This window comes from Prionailurus viverrinus, chromosome C1 (genome assembly GCF_022837055.1).
Source record: "Prionailurus viverrinus isolate Anna chromosome C1, UM_Priviv_1.0, whole genome shotgun sequence".
In the NCBI taxonomy this organism is placed as follows: Eukaryota; Metazoa; Chordata; class Mammalia; order Carnivora; family Felidae; genus Prionailurus; species Prionailurus viverrinus.
The window spans coordinates 129,164,545-129,184,158 of NC_062568.1; the positions used below are offsets into that span (position 1 = coordinate 129,164,545).

General features: G+C 38.8%; 1 protein-coding gene across 2 annotated transcripts in view; it reads right to left on the reverse strand.

The window, feature by feature from the left end:
• The window catches only part of PALMD (palmdelphin), a 75,783-nt gene extending 56,653 nt beyond the window's left edge, over positions 1-19,130 (reverse strand). For both annotated transcript variants that reach the window (XR_007154553.1, XM_047869440.1), the window contains exons 1-2: positions 18,187-19,130; positions 274-354 (exon numbers count right to left, since the gene is read on the reverse strand). Coding sequence is in view for 1 of the 2 variants with exons in the window: in XM_047869440.1 (XP_047725396.1) it covers positions 274-354; positions 18,187-18,231 (126 nt within the window). In the remaining variant the exon portion in view is untranslated. The remainder of the gene's footprint in view (positions 1-273; positions 355-18,186) is intronic.
• Between the last annotated feature and the right edge of the window lie 484 nt (positions 19,131-19,614).

Genomic DNA, 19,614 nt, shown 5'->3' on the forward strand with positions numbered 1-19,614 from the left:
TGGATTCTCAAGGTTAGCCAAGAAAATGAGGAAATTCAGTAATAAGGGATAAAGTAATAAAAGCATGCTTTCAACTTTCCGCAAGTTTACCAGAAGGTATTAATCTCATATGCAGATTTTCTAGATCCTTGTCCTGCCCTATGGTTATTAGGGTGTTAGTAGAACTATGCTGATTTTCTTTTCCTTCCTAAAGCATCTTTACTACAGAAATTTGAATGCCATTAGAATATTTGAATACAAAATCATTGAAATGAAATTAAAATAACAAATTACCTTCAAATGCTGGTGCTTTAATTTTTCTTCCTCTATTTTCAGACGCTTCTGTGAGATTTCTTCCTGTATTTTTCTTTTATCCTGAAATAAAAGAAGTTCCAGCATAATCTATTTTTTCAGTTTGCTTAAATATGTTTCCTTGGGGTTGTCGTCATTACTGAATGGCTGGCCAGGCGTATGCTCTTGGCATTAGTAGGAAGCCGCTTTGGAAACTCAGATTTCAAAGTGAAGGAGGGCAAAGTGAGACATTCAAAGCATTTTGCTGATGGAAAACGATATAAGCTGCTTATGAAAAAAAAAGAGAACTTGAAAATATTTTAATGTCTTTCCTTCCCCACTACCCTCCCATCCCCTTAAAATACATATTCCCCATTAACGTAGCAAGATTGAGCTACTGAGTGATGCAACGGGAAAAGTGAATTTTAAGGAGGGAGTTTTGAAATAGACATGAGGAAACTCTGTGAGGAGAGAGACTGTTCCTGGCACAGGGCTGAAGAAACTGCTGGGTAAAAGGTTTGCTTCTGTGGGAAAACAGGATAGCTGGCCTACAGAGCATTAGAAAACTAGGAAGCTAGAGAGTGGAGTGTTTCCTCCCTGTATAATTTGCTATGTGAAGATAGAGAAAAAAGGGTTCAGATAATGCTTATAAACAGTAAGAGGGCTTTTAGTCAGGGTTACACAAAATTCACGGGGGAGATACTGTATCTTTCACCAAGTTTAAATTGCATTACCTCAAAAAACCCAGAAAGCATAACTGTTAATGCCCAGAGGTACTTTTTAGAAAATATAGCGTATATACTAACTAGCCTGAGTTTGATTTCTGGCTCTGCCATTTACTAGCTCTGTATCCTTGGACAAAGTCCTTAACTCCTCTGTGCCTCAATTACCTCATCTGAAAAATGGGGATAAGAGAAACTCCCTCATAAGATATGAGCATTAAATGTATGTAAACGTTCGTAGGACAGTTCTTGACACATAGTGCTCTGTAAGTATTTGTCTTAAAAACTTAAGTAAGTACCACTTAATCACTTTCTGTTAATCACAGAAAGTAGCACATTAATTCTGATAATGCTTCCATTAGCCTGAAATGTTTTCGAGATTCCCTCTCTGGAATTGTTTTAGGCATTTTACAAGCTATGCAAAAAGGCAGTTATTTCCTTATTTTTTTTTTTTTGACCAGAAGTGACATTATCCTCTATTTTATAAGAGTGGGTTTTAAATCTGCTTTCAAAATTGAAAACTCCCAAAGGATAATAACTTGTTGCCAATGAAGACAACTAAAAGAATTTGAAGCAGGCTCAGAAGGTAATTTAGAAGGAAGTGTTCCAAAAACACTTGGCAGCATTGTTGAAATAAGTGCATGGCTTCCTGATGTGACTCCTTTGAAGATAAAAACTCTTTTTTTTTTTGATGTATAAGTTCAGGTACATTTGTTGAAGAAAAACAACATGTTGCTCTCCAACTTTATGTCATGTTTTTCTTTGTGTGTTAGAAGAATATATGACTTCACCAGTTTCACTTTGTAAATTTCATGAGCAGCTCTTGTGAAAAAAAAAAAATTAGCTAGGCAACAAGTGTCGGTCTCCAGTATCACTGCTTTGGATCAATCTGATCTTTAGGAACAAAAACTCTGATAACCTGTGAGTCAATTCTCCACTGTATCTAGAGGCTGTAGCTGAGCAAAGATTAGTAATGTTTTAAATGTATTATGCCAAACATTTGGTAAGTATTTTAAAGGAACTATTTCATCAAATCATCATAATAACAAAGATATCGTGACGATTTTTATTTTGGAAGAGGAAATGTAAGTTTTACTAATTAATTAACTTATCCAAGCTCTCAGAACTCATAAGTGGTGGAGCCAGGATTTGAACCCACGCAATTTGAGTTAGTTCGGCCTCCACACTCTTAGCCAATTCATGACACCATTTTCCTGAGTGAGAAATTAGTCCAGCTTCTCACAACTTCCTTCATTGTCCCCTCTATCATGAAGAACTGTGGCCTAGAGGTAGTGCCAGCATAGCCAGCAACAGGAGTGAGGGAGGGAAAGGAGGGAGCCCATTTTTGGTACCCTTTTTAGTGTGGGTGTGTAATCATCCACCTCTCACCACTGGTGGCCCATAGAGAAGAATGTATAAGAGACAGTGACTGCTGAAGCCAGCAAGTCTTCCCCACCCCTGTTGATAGCCAGTTTGGGCTGGTTTCATCTTGGGGTTAGTAATAAGGGAAAGCTGTGGGTAGAGGGAGGCAGGATGTCTGAAGTGTTTTGGCAACACAAGGCTTACACAGGGTTGCTAAGGAATACCAATGTTTTGTCTCTCGGAGGTAATGTGATGCCTCCCTTATGCCAGTCTAGGTAATTAAGAAGATAAGTTTATAATGTTATAGGCATGGTTCTCTTTTAAGATAGAAGCACTTTTTCCTCATAAGATATTCAACAGCAAATTATCCTTTTGCAAAATTTCACGGGGACCTATAGGAATTACTCAAAAATAAGATGGCAATAAGTTAATTTTATAAAGCCAAAATAAACTATAAGGCAACACTAAGTTGTATACCTACCTCTATTGCTAGTGTACTGAAAGTTACCAGAGCCTGCTAATTCCTTCCCATATTATCATGGAACAAATAGGTGTGAAATGCCATCTGCTCCCAAAAATTTTGCCAGTAGCTTGAACGTCTCTATAGACACCTTTTGTTACCTGGCACATCAGATACTTACTAATGTTAACTCTTATGAGTAACTTATATTGATGTTTACTTCTTTAATGTTCAACTAAGGAGGACTTCTGTTTAATGAACAGTTGTGTAGATTTTTAGCTATCTGACTTAGAATATTTTAGCAGTTGACACCCACAAATTCTAATTCTGTATAAAGCTACCTCTTGATTATTTTGAAAATGTATTTATCTTGTGCAAATAGAAAGCTACTGTGACCATCTATGATTCAATGATATTACCGTATTCACCGTAAGCACGATACTTAGGAGGGTATTTTAGAGATATTATTGATTAACAAGGAGCTAATATTCTAAAAATGCCTGAATCTGTAAAGAAGGCATGATTGATCCTGAGTTATTTATTTATATTTATTTATTTATTTATTTATTTATTTATTTATTTATTTATATTTTTGAGACAGAGAGAGACAGAACATGAACGGGGGAGGGTCAGAGAGAGGGGGAGACACAGAATCTGAAACAGGCTCTAGGCTCTGAGCTGTCAGCACAGAGCCCGACGCGGGGCTCAAACTGCCAGACTGTGAGATCATGACCTGAGCCAAAGTCGGATGCTCAATCGACTGAGCCACCCAGGTGCCCCGATCCTGAGTTACTTAATGGTTAATTTATCTAATACTGCAGTACTGATGTACAAATGCTGTGTTTAAGGTGACATTAGAAGTTGTGCAATATTTAAAAATTATTCAGAAGCAGATGCTTTTGTCAAGAAACTTACATTCTCATAAATAAAGAAAATCATTAATTCAAGTAACTATATAGTCTAAGAAATAAAGTGACAGATGTCATTCCTGAGGCATAAGGGAGGTTCTGTGGGAGTTGAGGGGAGACAGGGAGCAGTTGCTTCTAGATAATATGGTTAAGAGGCTTTGATGTAGCATTTGAGTAGAGTATGTTGGATAGTTGGTGGGGACCAGGGGAGTGGGGAGGAAGGGCATTCGGGTTAAGGGCTTAATATGAGCAAAAGCCTAGAAGTAGAAAATTGGAACATTATATAGAACGGTAATTCTGGAATCTATGTTGCCATATGAGTTAGTGGGAAATAAAATAGGGATAGCAGGGTGAGGGTAAGTCCTCAGAAGAAAACTGAATGGCAGGACAAGGGGTTTTGTATTTACTTATGTATTGAGATAAAAAGCAATGGCAGTGTTCAGAGGGAGAGGATTAATAGAGTTAAAACCGTGTTTTAAGAAATTTAATATAGCCTAATTGTGTAGTAGATGTTGAAGGAGGAGCACTTGAATGGGGATGGTCATTTAGGCTATGACTCATACATGAGACCAGGAAAGCTTGAGCAAGAGGTAGCAGAAGTTACCTATGAGGCTTTTATGCCGAGGTAGAGCAGGATTGCCAATAGACACAAGAAACTCAGAAGAAGGAAGAAAGAGTTGGGTAGGGAAGATGGTAGATTCACACCAAGTTTGAGGTGTCTTGGGGTGCCTGGGTGGCCCCTTCAGTTAAGTGTCTGATTCTTGATTTTGGCTCACGTCATGATCTCACAGTTCATGAGATTGAGCCCCATGTTGGGCTCCATGCTTACAGAACGGAGCCTGCTTGGGCTTCTCTGTCTCTGCCACTCCCTTTCCCCACCCTACTCATGCATGTGTGTGCTCTGTCAATCTCTCTCTCTCTCTCTCTCAAAATAAGTAAAAAAACTTTTAAAAAGTTTGGGGTGTCTTTGGGTCAACCAGGTGGAGTTGTCTGGTGGGCAGTTGAAACATTGGTTGGAGAGAGATGAGGGGTCAGAGCTAAAGATGCGGGAGTTTTGGAAGGAATAGCTGAAGTCAGAAGACTGTCAGAGCATGACAGGAAACATATTGATGAAAAGAGAAGGAGAGCTAAGGCCAGATACTTCATGAAGCACCTACATTTAAGGAAAGAAATCCAGGTGGAATTTTATTTCGGGGTCAATCATATTATTTGTAATAGAAGTTGGTGAATTGGGTCAATTCAATGAGTCAGATGGTTTGAGATACATTCTGCTAGAAGCTGAGTATCTTATAATTTCATGACTAGCTTTATTGACATTTTAATTGCTTAAGGTTTCAAAAGAATCATAATAGAAGCTGCTTATTTGGATTTAACTACTTCCAACAATGCAGAACTTCTTGGTGAGGTGCAAATAATGGTAATCTTGAAAGAAAGGGATGTTGCTAGCACAATATTCCTAGAGAAGAATCCTTAGCATAGTGAGAGGTTTCCTAGATTTGAGTGAAACTATATTTTTTAAATTCTTTAAAAATTCTTTAAAAATTTTTTTGAAAAACGTGCACACATTTCAAGAGGGAAGATAGACCAGGAAGCCTGGGAAATTTACAAGTAGAAACATGGCTACACAATTACAAATGATCTCAGGTATGAAGAAAAGAGCGTTACTATACACAAACCTAAACCAAATAGTTTGATATCACTGTGAACTCTCCATGGGCTCATGAAACCGAGAATGAAGATAAGCAGGTAGCACCTATTTGTAATAGTGTAAATAAGGTGGAAAAAAATCTGAGGTGATGTGAAGGTGAGAAGCATGTGAAAAACATTGAGGGCACAAAAAGCATGGGTGTATAAATAATTATATACATTTAAGTTATGTTCAGAGCAAAAAGCTAAAGTCAGTCATTGGACAACTGCTGAGATACATAGTGTAATAGCAACGTGATGAAAATAGAACCATTCTGTTTCTATTTTGCTTCCATATTTAAAAAAAAATTTTTTTTTAACGTTTATTTATTTTTGAGACAGAGAGAGACAGAGCATGAACGGGGGAGGGTCAGAGAGAGAGGGAGACACAGAATCCGAAGCAGGCTCCAGGCTCTGAGCTGTCTGCACAGAGCCTGATGGAGGGCTCGAACCCACGGACGGCAAGATCGTGACCTGAGCTGAAGTCGGAGGCTCAACCGACTGAGCCACCCAGGCGCCCCTCCATATTTTTGATTAAGGAGAATAATATTAACCCTGGAAAGGATAGAACAAATAAGTTTGAAGGAAAATTGAAGCACAAGAGGAAATAGAGCACCAAGACAGAGCTGCTCAGACTCTGATGGGTTTCACCTCAGGGAGGAGAAAAATTTATAGGCACGACAGAAAAATATTGTCAAGTAATCCTGGAATCTCGAGTGAAGAGGTACCTGAAGACTGAAAATGGCAAGTGCCCCAAGTTTTTGAAGAGGGACAAAAGGCAATTATGAATATTTAAAGACTGGTGAACTTACTGGTTAATCCCTGGCAAAGTTGTAGAATGAATTATTAAACGTGTTGTATTTAGACAAGCAATGCCTAAGAGATGACATTCGATTACTAAAAACAAAGCATTTAAAACTAACTTTATTTCTTTTGCTTATTTTTTCAAGATCTGCAGATGATGAAGATTGTGGTGGTTGCAAAAATAGCTAACATTTACTGATAACTTTATATGTGTCAGGAACTACTTAAAGCACATAAATGTATCTATTTAATCTTCTTCCAAATTTCTTTGAAGTAGGGACCACGTTTATCTGCATTAGGTAGGTGAAGAAATTGAGGAATGAAGACATCTGGATCATGGGAATTCAGTATATCTGTGTTTTAGTGTAGCTTTGGACAAGGTTTCTTACTTTATTCTTCTTCTTTTTTTTTTTTTTAACGTTATTTATTTTGAGAGACTAGGGAAAGCAAGCAGGGAGGGGGTAGAGAGAGAGGGAGAGAGAGAATCCCAAGCAGACTCTGCACTATCAGCACAGAACCCAACTGGGTACTTGATCCTATGAGTGAGATTATGACCTGAGTCGAAATCAAGAGTCAGAAGCTTAACTGACTGAGTCACCCAGGCCCCCTTTTCTTATTTTATTCTTTTGGAAAGTTTTGTAAATGCAAAAAGAAAAAAATAGACCATTGAAACTAATTGTCTTAACATTTTTTTAAAACAATGCCTTATAAGAAGAGAGAAAACTAAAATTACATCCAATGAACATAAACATATTGAGATAACTTTCCAAATCAGAATTTTAAGGGTGAGGTAGGGGTGGGCTGGAAGATTTATTGGTAGAAACTGTTCCAGCTGGCTTTAGTGAACAGCTAGTTTTAGGAGTCAATAAAATAAAAGATGACCAAATCAAGATTTCAAAAGATCTTGTCTGTTAGGAATGTTGGACCCAAATTAATGATTAATTTTATTATTAATAAATGTAAACTGGAACTTTATAGAATATGTTAATTGTAGAATATTTAAAAAAATCCAGACAACTTTAAAGAAAAATATAAAAAAAACCCCATAACTCCCACTGCTTTAGAATGAACTACCATTGACATTTTGGGGCATTTTATTCCATTCTTTCCTCGGTATACTCAAACCACAGATGCACACCCTTACACAAACACGCATGTGCAAACCACACGAGGGGGCCCACACACACAGATTTGTGTTCCACCTTTTGCACCTAATATTGGGTCATGATCATTTCTCATGAAATTAAATTTTATTAATAAAGATATTAAATTTTATTCAGAATATCACAAGTTGCTTAATCATCCTCCTTTGTTTCTGCCCCTTAGGCTTTTTTGAATCTTTTGGTATTATAAGTAGTTGTGTGATGTAGTTCCTTGTACGTAAAATTTGGACCATTTTTCTCTGATTATTTCCTCAAGATAGGTTCCTAAAAATTAGTTACCTAGGGGTATGGATGTTATAAAAATTCTTGATATAGAGGGGACTGGCTGGCTTATTGAGTTCAAGCCTCACATAGGCTGTCTGCTGTCAGCACAGAGCCTGCTTCTGATGCTCTGTCCCCCTCTCTCTCTGCCCCTCTCCACCTCGCACTTGTGTGCATGCTCTCTCTCCCTCTCTCTCTCTCTCTCTCTCTCTCTCTCTCTCTCTCTCTCTCAAAAATAGACAAACATTGAAAAAATTCTTCATACAAATAGCTAAAAAGACTTCAATGAAAAGTTGTTTTAACTTGTATTTCTACTAATAGTATCCATCACCTCACCCTTTTACTACTTTTATGAATATTGCAAGTAAAAGATCCTTTAGCAATTTGAATAGAGCAAATAGCATCTCACTTTGATGTCTTAATGAGATTTCTGAGATTAGTGTGGTCAAATATTATTCATAATTTTCTTGGCCATTTGTATTAATTACTTTTTAAATTGCCTGTTTATGATGTCTACCCATTTTTCTGTGAAATCTATTATTTATTTACTTACCAATGTGTAAAAGCTCTTTGACTTAGGGTTAGCAACTTTTGTTTGTCATGTTAGTTGTAAATAATTTTCTTGTTTGTCTTTAAATTTTGTTTATGGTGTTTTTAGAAGTACTAAAAGTTTTTGTTCTCTATTGCCTTGATGTATTTGATATCTTTATCATCTGAGGTGCAGTAATTATTTGTCCATATTTTCTTCCAGTTTCCTAAAGATTTTTTAAAAAGCCTCTTTAAAATAGCTGAATTAGGGGCGCCTGGGTGGCGCAGTCGGTTAAGCGTCCAACTTCAGCCAGGTCACGATCTCGCGGTCCGTGAGTTCGAGCCCCGCGTCAGGCTCTGGGCTGATGGCTCGGAGCCTGGAGCCTGTTTCCGATTCTGTGTCTCCCTCTCTCTCTGCCCCTCCCCCGTTCATGCTCTGTCTCTCTCTGTCCCAAAATAAATAAAAAAACGTTGAAAAAATAAAATAGCTGAATTAATTTGGTTAAAGTAAATTAGGAAGAACCTAATTTTTTTCTCCAGATTTTTGGCTAACCTGAAGCTTTATCAAAGAATTTCTTTTCTATTGATTTGCTTTTTAAAAATTTATTAATTTTATCATTTACTGACTTTCATCATTTACTAATTTTTTCATGTACATTAAAGTGTGATTCTAGGTTATCTGCATAGTTTCTTTAATTATTGGTTTTAGTATTAATATTACGTAGTTTAGATAATGTGCTGATGAGGTAAATTAACATTTTATTGGGTAAGTTTTTTTTATTGCTCTTGTCTAAGGTGTCTTAATTAGTAGCAGTAGTTTTTTATTCCAGTTGGACTTTGGAGTTATTTTGTTAATTTCCAACAGGAACAAAATTGAAAACCCAACTAATTCCTTATCCCTCTTTACTCCCCATCCAACCAACCAGCCAAACAAACAAAAAACCATATACTCTGATAGAACTTTAAACGTTGCTTCTAATATTAATTATCATTATCCAGAGATAATTAGAGACCAGTATTGCTATATATGATTTATATCTGCAAAATATATTATAGCTCATATAAAACTGGAGTTTTTGTACATATTTAGTAATCTGACTTATTTTTCAATATATCATGAACATAATGATGTGCCATATCATTAAAGTCTTCTAAATTGTTTATAATGGTTGCATATTATTCCATTATATATAATATATACATATATATTATTTTTTATATGTATATACATACATATACATTTATGTACTATATTTACTCAGCTAATTCCTTAAAAATTTTTTTTTTCTAATGTTCATTTATTTGTGAGAGACAGAGGGCATGAGTGGGGGAAGGGCAGAGAGAGAGGGAGACACAGAATTTGAAGCCCGGCGTGGAGCTTGAGCCAATGAACCGCGAGATCATGACCTGAGCCAAATTCAGATGGTTAACTGACTGAGCCACCCAGGCGCCTCTATTTTCAGCTTTTAACAGTTTTTTTTGTTTTTGTAGCTATTAGGAATGGGATATTTCTTGTATTACATTTCTGAGTAATTCTTGTTTTTTAGAAAGCTATTGATTTTTGTATATTCATTGTATATCTGACTACTGAACTTTTAAGTTAGTACTTATTCTTAACTTTGCAGACACTGAAGCTGAGGACTAGAGGGCTTATTAATTTTCCCAAGTCACATGGTTGGTCTAGTGTTGGAACTGGCATTGAACCTAATTTTCTAGAACTCCAAAAATGATGCTTTTTATACCACTCCTTATCACTTCCAAAATTTGTCAGTAGAAATACAATTCCCCAAACAAGTGATGTCATAGCACTAAGCACTCTGCACAGGTCAGAGTGTTCTGTTCAGCTCTGAACACCAAATTTAAGAGTGACACTGACATTTCAAAGAGTGTCTAGAATGAGCCTGTGATATGAACAATGATTGAAATCAAGAAAATGAAGCCATATGGCTTCAGTGACTGGAGTCATGAGGATTGGATGAGAGTTTAAGGACACTAGATTCTAGCACAGTATGTCACAACTCTTAACACAGAGGGCTCTTCTCCAATGGTAGAGTGTATTGGGGGAGGTATTAATACACCTGATATTGGAGGTGTTTGAGGAGAAGCTGGGTGAGCATCTTTGGAGCATGGCATAGCGAGGATGAGAATGTGGACATTCTCTGAGTTTTCTTCTGTTACAATGAGAAATCTCTAGGTTTTCTCCTGGTTCTATGCTTCTCTCTGCATCCAGTTCTGAAATACCCTAACTTTTAAGTTATCCATGGGAATTGGATGTGGTTATCACCACTCCTTATGGGGTGAATTAAAAGCACACATTTTCTAAACCTCATTTTATTTAGTAACTTTAGCCTTCTTTCCTAGCCTGGCAACAAATTCTGACAGATCTCTAAATAGAACTCAGTTTGTGGTCTACTCATTTATTCCTTTGTCCTTTCTTGTTTGTTCTAATGAATAGTGACAAAACAAGGATAAACAAAAAACACAAATCAAGCCCCCTTCCCCCTCCCCCCCCCCCAATAATCAAAGGGCAATGGTAAACTTGGTTGTTGTCTTCAGTGAAAAAACATTTTTTCAGCTTGATGGCGTTCATTCATTCATTTACTCATTCACGATGGTTGCTTGTTTTGCTCCAGTTAGTGCTGAGCGCAGTGCTGGGGAGCTGTGTGAGATGCAGTGGTGTCCCTGCCTTAAGAAATCCTGGCTAGAGGGGGGCCTGGGTGGCTCAGTAGGTTAAGCGGCTGACTCTTGATTTCAGCTCAGGTCATGATCTCACAGTTCGGGGTTCGAGCCCCACATCGGGCTCTGTGCTGACAGCTCAGAGCCTGGAGCCTGATTCTGTGTCTCCCTCTCTCTCTGCCCCTCCCCTGCTCATGCTCTGTCTCTGTCTCTCAAAAATGAATAAACATTAAAAAATTAAAAAGGGGCGCCTGGGTGGCTTAGGTTAAGTATCCGACTTTGGCTCAGGTCATGATTTTGTGGTTTGTGAGTTCAAGCCCCAGGTCAGGCTCTGTGCTGACAGCTCAGAGCCTGAAACCTGCTTTGGATTCTATGTCTCCCCCTCTCTCTGCCCCTCGCATGCTCATGCTCTGTCTCTCAATAATAAATAAATGGTAAAAAAATTTAAAAACAAATAAAAAAATAATTCCTGGCTGGAAGGAAGAGACTGGTGTAATGGAAGTGGGATGGGGAGAAGGTAACAAAGGCTTAGAGTACAGGATGCTCTGGGAAATGATGCTGTCCCAGCCCTGTTGATCAATTACAAATGCATCTGAAATTACATCACATTTTTTCTGCCTGTACTCCCGGCGAACTGAGGAAAGCAGAGGAGACTGTCAGGGCTGAAGGACTGCTTAGGGTTAGAAATGTGGTTAAGTGAAAAATGTGGTTAAGTGAAGCAGAACCTCCATAGACTCTTCTCTTTGCTCCCCTTCAAACTCTATTGAGAGGGAACCACAGAGGAAGTTCTAAATGGGGTGAGGTTTGTGGTTTTGATGTTTCTTAGAATTAATTGTGATGCTGTGGTCAAAGACTCTGACAAGCAGAAGAATGGACTCAAGTTGTGCTATTTCACTAATCCCTTAACTCTTCATGGTCTTAGGTTTTCCGCCTACAAAATGGGGATGATGACACCTGCTTTTGCAAATACTCCTAGGATGTTTGGACAAATGAGATATAGATATGAAAGCTTTATTTTTATTTCTTGTAAAGCCTAAGCACTGTGTAAGAATAGGCGCTGTTATTATTGTTACTAATCTTGGAATTCTTTCACTTATGAGATGTGCTCTATGTTCTAGATCTGTGAGTGTAGGTTGATTCTGAGTAACAGTTGTAGCTCATTTTAATATGTTGCATCCCCTCTATCAATCATAGGTGCAATTATACTTTGAAAACTTGGTGCTTAGGACAGGAACCAGTTTTGATTTCCATTCAGAGCTTCAGAGAATAACCTGGTTCTATGTCTCTAATGGCTTGACTGAGTCCACTCTGTCACTGGAGTTTATGAAAAAACAAACAAACAAACAAACAAAAACAAAAACAAACAAAAAAACCAAAAAAACCCCAAACAACTTGCGAAGTACAGATCTTACTTAACCTGCTCCTATGGTGTCTTAAGAAAGTAGACATCCTACAGGGTTCCTGATGAGGGAACTTGTTGAGGGAGTAACTTTTCAGGGACTTTCTTCCCAAAAGGCACCAGTGTCATTGAAATAAGTGAAAATATTTGGACTTTATTTTAAAAGAAACTAGGTAGTTTGAGACTGGAGATGAGGAAGTAGAAACCCTGTTTGACTTTCAGCCAGAACTATGCTGCACTTGTTTCCGGTCTAGTTAGACTTCAGTGCTTACTTAGCCTCTGTTTTTTATTGATCACAGTTTTCTAAAGAAGCAGCTTTTGTTTTTTACCATCCAGTAATATTAAGAAAGTTCTCGGGGATCCTTGTCAGTAGAGGTCTTTGCAAGGTAGCATTATCATTCTGTAGCACACTGGAAAAACCTCACCCTGTTATCAATAAGCAGTTTCCTTAATAACTATCAAAGTTATTATACCTCATCACATGCTCTCCTTTGTGGGTGGGCTATTATGTTTGGCAAAGAAATATGGCACAGCACATTTTGTTTGAAGAAACCTTTCCCTCTCTGGAAGAAACATGCAATTTCAGTATGGCACTGTGGAAAATTGTGCAGGGTTTTGTTGTTGTTGTTGTTGTTGTTTGAATATTCTAGCACAGGACTTCTTTATTTAGGAGATTCTTCCATTTCCACGTACCATTGTTAGGTGAATGTCTTTAGATGATCATGACAAATTAGAAGTTCTTCCTGTAACTTTGTTTTAACCATGAGATACTTTGGCACAATGTATTTTAGCCATTATTATTTTAGAAAGTCCTTAGAACTCTAAATAGTTCAGTGATCCCAACACACAGGAAGGTATACCTTCAGCAAAGATCCGGGCTGCTTGCTCTCATTTCCACTCTCCCTGACAGAATGAAGAGGGAAAAAAATGTGTATGGCTGGCCCAGGAGGCTGGTTTCTTGGGCAAGTGACCTGTCCAGACATACTTGGCACCATGCTGGGAAGGGCCCAGCACTTCATTTAACACTGTGCTGACACCATCTGGATATTTTGAATGCTTTTTGAACAAGGGTCCCCAGATTTTCACTGTGTACTGGCCCCACAAATTATGTAGCAGGTCCCGCTTTGAGGCCATTAACTGTCTTATTAACTGCTAGAAGGTCCCAGATATTGACAAAAAGGAAACAAAATGAGGGGCAGCGTCCACTGGCGGGCCACACACACTAGAGAAACAACTAGAACCTGCCAGGACCTGTGTTTGTTATTGTTTTAATATTGGTCTTTGTATTGGGTAGATTTCTGTTTTATGCAAAAAATTTTCTGCCTCCCAAATTCCTATGTTTACAAGTCCAGAAAAAATGCTTTGGGAGTGGAAAGAAATAGGGAGTGGACCTGGGGAAATGTGAGAGCTCCTTATTATTTTGCGTCACGAGCAGCTTTGGCCGGCAAATCTGGCACTGTTGCTCAAATTCCAGTGTCAGGACTTTTCATGGCTCCCTTCCAAATGGAGTCAATCCTAGGCAGGTGCTTGTTGTGATTATTCCTGTTGTCTAAATTTTGACAGAGATCACCTCCTTCACACCTGTGCTTAAATGTCACCCTCTCCATGAGGCCCATGTGCTAGTGCCCCTGCGATCTGCAACTCACTCCTAGTTCCCTTATTTCACTTCCTTTCATTTAAATGCCTAAGGCGTGGCACACAGTAGGTGCTCAATAACCATTAATTGAATCAAGGAATGAGAGAATGAGCTGATCGCCCACATTCCTAGCAGTTGAAGATAAGCCTTGATGAGGAAAAAAATGTGAGCTTTATTCTTACTCCCTTTCTCCCATTGAGGTCTGTTCTCCAAAAGATTGATTGATTCTAGTTCTCCGAATTCTTCAGGGGTCAGCCCCCAAACAGTGCTATTTTTATGATCTCTAGCCAGTTTAACAGCTAGGAGTTTTCCAGTCGGAGTGTCCCCATGTTATTTAGGAACAGAATTTTCTAAGGTCATAGTAGGAATGGAGATAAGAGAATGCGTTCCTCGCAGAGGAGGATGTCAAGAGCATATTACTAATCGTAAGGGGATCTTTCTGTTTCTGTGGGAAGTTCACCTGGGTCTTTTCACTGGTTTCACTGTGGGCCAAGTTTCCTTCCAGAGAGGAGCTGTGTGGGGGATAACAGTCAGTCCTTCATCCCACTCTTCCTGAGAATGCTGGAGATATTGGTGTCGTCCATTCCAGCATATTTTTTTTAATTTTTACTTTTTTTATTTTTGAGGGAGAGAGAGAGAGAGAGAGAGAGAGAGAGAGAGAGAGAGAGAGAGAGGAAGGAATCCCAAGAGGAGCCTGAGTGGGGCTCAATTCTATGACCCTGAGATCTGGGATCATGACCTGAGTGGAAATCAAGAGTCAGATGCTCAACCGACTAAGCCACCCAGGTGCCCCCATCCCAGCAATATTAAAAGTGAATTTCAAATTACTAGTCTATTTCAATAGCTTTATGTATGAAAATCAGCTCATTGTTAAAATATGTACTAACTTGAAAAGAGCCTCAAGAGACCTATCAATCAAAGTAATACCTAATCAATTTGAAGTAGTCCTATTTTTGAGTTGTAGCTGAAAACTGAACTCTTTGGCTAAGAGATACTTCTACCATTAATTCAGTAAAGGAAGAGTTGGTACATGGAGAAAGTAATGAAGGAAAAATGTGACAGTGTGCAAAATAGAATCCATATTTGGTATACCTGAACTGATATACTGTCCTTTAACAATCGTTTCTGTGTACTTTCATCATTTTTCTTTATTCTCTAAGTCTTTGAGAAGACTTCTCACAATCTAAATTCAGTATACTGATGTGAGAAATGAATGGCACTATTACAGTAAATGAGTTTTCAGTCTGAGAGCCTACATGCCACATTCCATCTATCTACTGTGTTTAATCTGGTTTTTTTTTTTTTAGAGAAACAAGAAGACTGGCCCTTGGTTCTGTCAAGTTATAGGCATATAAATTTGTTTTTTCAACTCCCTATAGTAGAAATAATGACTTCTTAGACACCCCAAACCAGGTGGAATAAATAAAACAGTGAAGATCATCTCATTTCACAGCCAGGAAATGGAGGAACAAATTTTAATATAAAAATCAAATAGATCAGAGAGTGTAAAAAAGTTTTTTGCGGGGTGCCTGGGTGGCTCTGCTGGTTAAACATCCTACATGGGCTCAGGTCATGATCTCGTGGTTCATGGGTTCAAGCCCTGCTTCAGGCTCTGTGCTAACAGTTGGGACCCTGGAACCTGCTTCAGATTCTGTGTCTCCCTCCCTCTCTGCCCCTCCCCTGCTCTCTCTCTCTCTCTCAAAAATAAATAAACGTTAAAAAAATGTAATAAAAAGTTTTTTTTTCTTTTCTCACAAAGTCTGTGAGTTGCTGTGTTTGCATACCCTGGAATAGTCTTATGATTTTGTTCCTGAAGTATACAAACATTGTTTCAGTGTAAGGAAATAGGAGGAAAACAGTTAAAATGAGAAGACTGTGTTTGAGCTTCAGTTTAGGTCAGAGATTTGGAAGATTTTAAGTACTTCCAAAAGTGAAACAGCCCTAGCAAATTCTCTGGATGCTGTATGTTTTCATTTTCCTGGAGGATGGGGAAGCTCTGAGGTGGCTTCCTGGTAAGGCAAGGGTGGATCAAGCTGGCATCTTCCAGGGCTTCTAGGAGGCAGATGAGTGGATGTGTTGTTTCCATGGACACACCACTGTTCCATTTTCCCCTCTAGGTTGTGACAAATGTGACTGGGTTTAGCTTGGTAAGGTGGAGGCTAGTGTGAATTTATTCCCATGAACTGTTTTTTCCCGTTTTCCCCCCTACAACTTCATGTAAACAAATTACTTCCAAGGTAGAATTACTTTGTGATCTTGGGGCACCTGGGTGGCTCCGTCAGTTAAGCATCTGACCCTTGTTTTTGGCTCAGGTCATGATCTCTCAGTTTGTAGGTTTGAGCCCTGCATTGTGCTCTGCACTGATGGTGCAGGGGATTCTCTCTATCCCCCTCTTTCTGCCCCTCCCCAGCTCTTGTACTCTGTCTCTGTCTCTCAAAATAAAGAAATAAGAAGAAAGAATTACTTTGTAATCTTACTTTGGAGATTTGCTTAATTCCTTATAATGGGATATGTTCAGGCCAAATGGAGTAATTAAAAAGTAGGAGTGTGTGTGTGTGTGTGTGTGTGTGTGTGTGTGTGTTTTAATCATCAGAAAAAGGACACACCAATACATTCAGGAACTACTTACTCTCTTGTCTGCTTGTAAGGCATTATGCCTCTATTTGCATTCGGAGCCCTCAGTGAAAATTCCTAGTCTTCCTGAATAATTGTGTACAGTCATATCTTTAGAACATGTACTGCTTCAGTGGGTGTTATAAGGGGCACTGGAGGTAATAAGGGCTGAAAGAAGGGTGTGCTACAATTCAAAAAAGGAAAATACACAAGGAGCTACTTGTGTATTTCATTGGCTACATGATATAGTTTAGTAAATTAGGAGGTAGAAGCAAAGGCTGAGCCTGTGCCCACACAACTCACACAGTGTAATAAAGTAACCTTTAGACAACAGCTGTAATGCACAAAGCCCATGCCAAAAACAACAGAACAGGGCCCAGTTCCTGTCCCTTAAAGCCTGACAGCTGAAATAGTGGCTGAGCTTAACGACAAAAAAAAAAAAAAAAAAGAACAAAACAAAACAAACAATGATCCAAACCAAAGTTTTCTGACGAAAGGAAAGTGTACTAATTAGAAGTTAGACATTTCAAAAGCATCATCTTATGGAAGAGTGCCAGCCTTATTGGTGGACTTCTGGACTTCTGGTTCCTTACTATTGGCTGAGAAAATGTTTCAACGTATTGAATCCTTTCTGGGTGGAACTGAGACATTGTATCCATTTAATAAAAATTCTAAATTTGGGTTAACATTATTATTTATGCTATGGGAATTGGAAGAGCAAAGAATAATATCCTCCTACCTACCTTGATTTTGCATCGATTTTTAAAAAGTACTCATTTCTTCCTGACAGCTAACTTCAGTGGCAGAAAATGCTGAGAAATTGGAATGTGGATTTCTAAGTTGTTAAAAAATTCTGTCACAAATTATAGCTAATCATAAATGACTGTGCCACAGATTTACAGGTTACTGCCAAATACAGGATCTTATAAAATTAAAAAAAAAAAGCTGGGTCATTTAAGGAAAGTAGTTTATTTCTTGCTTTGATTCTTTCCCAGAACAGACATAAGAAATGCACTATTTTCCTTCCCGGTATTAACAAGATATTTTCCAAATCCATTGCCTTGCATACAACTGCATTCCTTCAGGAGCTTGTTCAGTTTGTGACTCTGCTGAAAACTGATATCAAAGAATTAACCTGATACGTGCTTTTACCTACTTTTCTCTTGTTTAATGCTTAGTTTAAGTATAGCGACATTCGTTTTCATTCTGTAAGACTTTTCTGGAACATACTACCACACTACAAATAAAAAGTTTTAAGTTGTTTGTTTTATTTCTTTCTCTCTTCCCCTTTCAAAAGAGTTTAATTTTTTTGGTGTATTAACCATTTAAAAAAGTTTCTAAGTTGGGGATCTGCTTTTTGATCTAATGTCTGGCAAACACCAACTGAGAGAAAACCTGTATTTTTAAGGCACATAGAAGGTGAATGTCAGTGAACCGAACTGCCTTCATAGCTTCTGACTGCTGCTAAACACATAGGCACGGTTTTTGCGACAATAAAGAACATTGCCCTGCACTCAGGTTCCGAAGCCCAAGAATTATAGAGGGTCACGAGGGTTAAGAGAGCGACAGAGGCATGTCCATGAAGGATGACAGTTCTGTTTTTCCACTTACAGGGGCTCAGCGGCAGGGGCACTAGCAATGTGTTTGCTGTTCCCCTAAGCAACCACCTCCGTGAGTTATAACTGTACGCAGACTTACTGTGATGGCCTGAAGTCTTTCCTTCACCAGCTCAGCTTCTTCCATTCTAGAAGTCAAGGGCAGGCAGACGGCGCAGGAAGTCCAAAGCTACCATAAAGCAGGAGCCTCCTTGGGGAGAGGAGAGGGGTGACAGAGGAGAAGCTCTTTGCACCAGTGGAGGAAGGCAGAAATCCCCGGCTCGGCAGGAGCGTCTCTGAGCAGATGTACAGATCAGGCCAGACAGACACATGTAATGAGAGTGTGCCGGGAAGGCAGACCCTGAGGCTGCTGGCGAGAGCTGACTGACAAGTTTGAACGGCAGCCGCACCAGCCCTTTTCCTTCAGGAGCTGCCAGCTCTTTGTTGTAATGTGCACAGTTAGCAAGTCACATTTTCTTATTAACTGTTCCTTACCCAACTCGTTATTTTCCAGGAGTGGCACAGGAAGGCCCATGAGCTGAGTGTTTAATCAGCCTCTGCTCTAGCAACACACAGCCATCTCTGTCTGTGTGGGTCTGTGTGTGTTTGTACAGAGTTTACCTGCACCCTCCTCCAGAGTTTACAAAGACAGAGCCTCACCTTCACTTGCCTAGGCCACTTGCTTGCCTTTCTTCCTCTGATTGGCTTCAGATAATAATAATAAATTCTGCAGTCATTTTAGAACTTAATATACTGGTAAACTGACATCACATCATCCTTCCTTCTCCCTCCTTCTCCTGCTTTAGCAAACTTTGGAATCTTTAGGTCATGGAGAAATCAAAGGTGTTAACAGGACTCTTGGCCCACCAGCAGTGTTCAGTGAGACTTGAACGTCAAGTACTGCCCTTGGTTATTTCTTGTCATGGATTTCCATGGGATGCTGTTCTTTCTTGGACCTTATTCAGAAATGACACTCTCGGCTTTCAGGAAGGTGCCCATTTTGACCTCACCAGTTGTGCAAGAGAAAGGAGGGAGCCCTTGAAAGTGTGACCAGACATTCTGTAACTCATGCAGTCCGAAAAAATCATGTGGGTGTTCCCTTGCCCTTTAGAAAAAGAACGTCAAGTCCAGTGAAACTCTTAGCAGAGGCTGGAAGCTTTACAATTGACTTTGTTCTCTTTCCCCTGTGATTCCTGTGATTAAATTTTGATGTAGTAAACCCTAATTATCATCTACCTCATTGTTACGTGTTTGGATGCTATCAAGTACCTTCATATCAACATTCAGCTGAACAGGTTAAAAAGACTAGCCAAATAGTGAACATATGGTTTAATGTCCTTTGTGTTGTTGATTGTAATAATAATAGCTAATATTTATTGAGTACTGTCTATAGACAAATGCTTCACATACTGTATGTCTTACAAGGTGCTGGAAGATAGATGCTATTATCTCCATTTTAAAAATGAGGAAACTGAGGCTCAGAGATGTAATTTGTCATAGCTATGAATGGAAAAACCAGAATGGGCTGGCT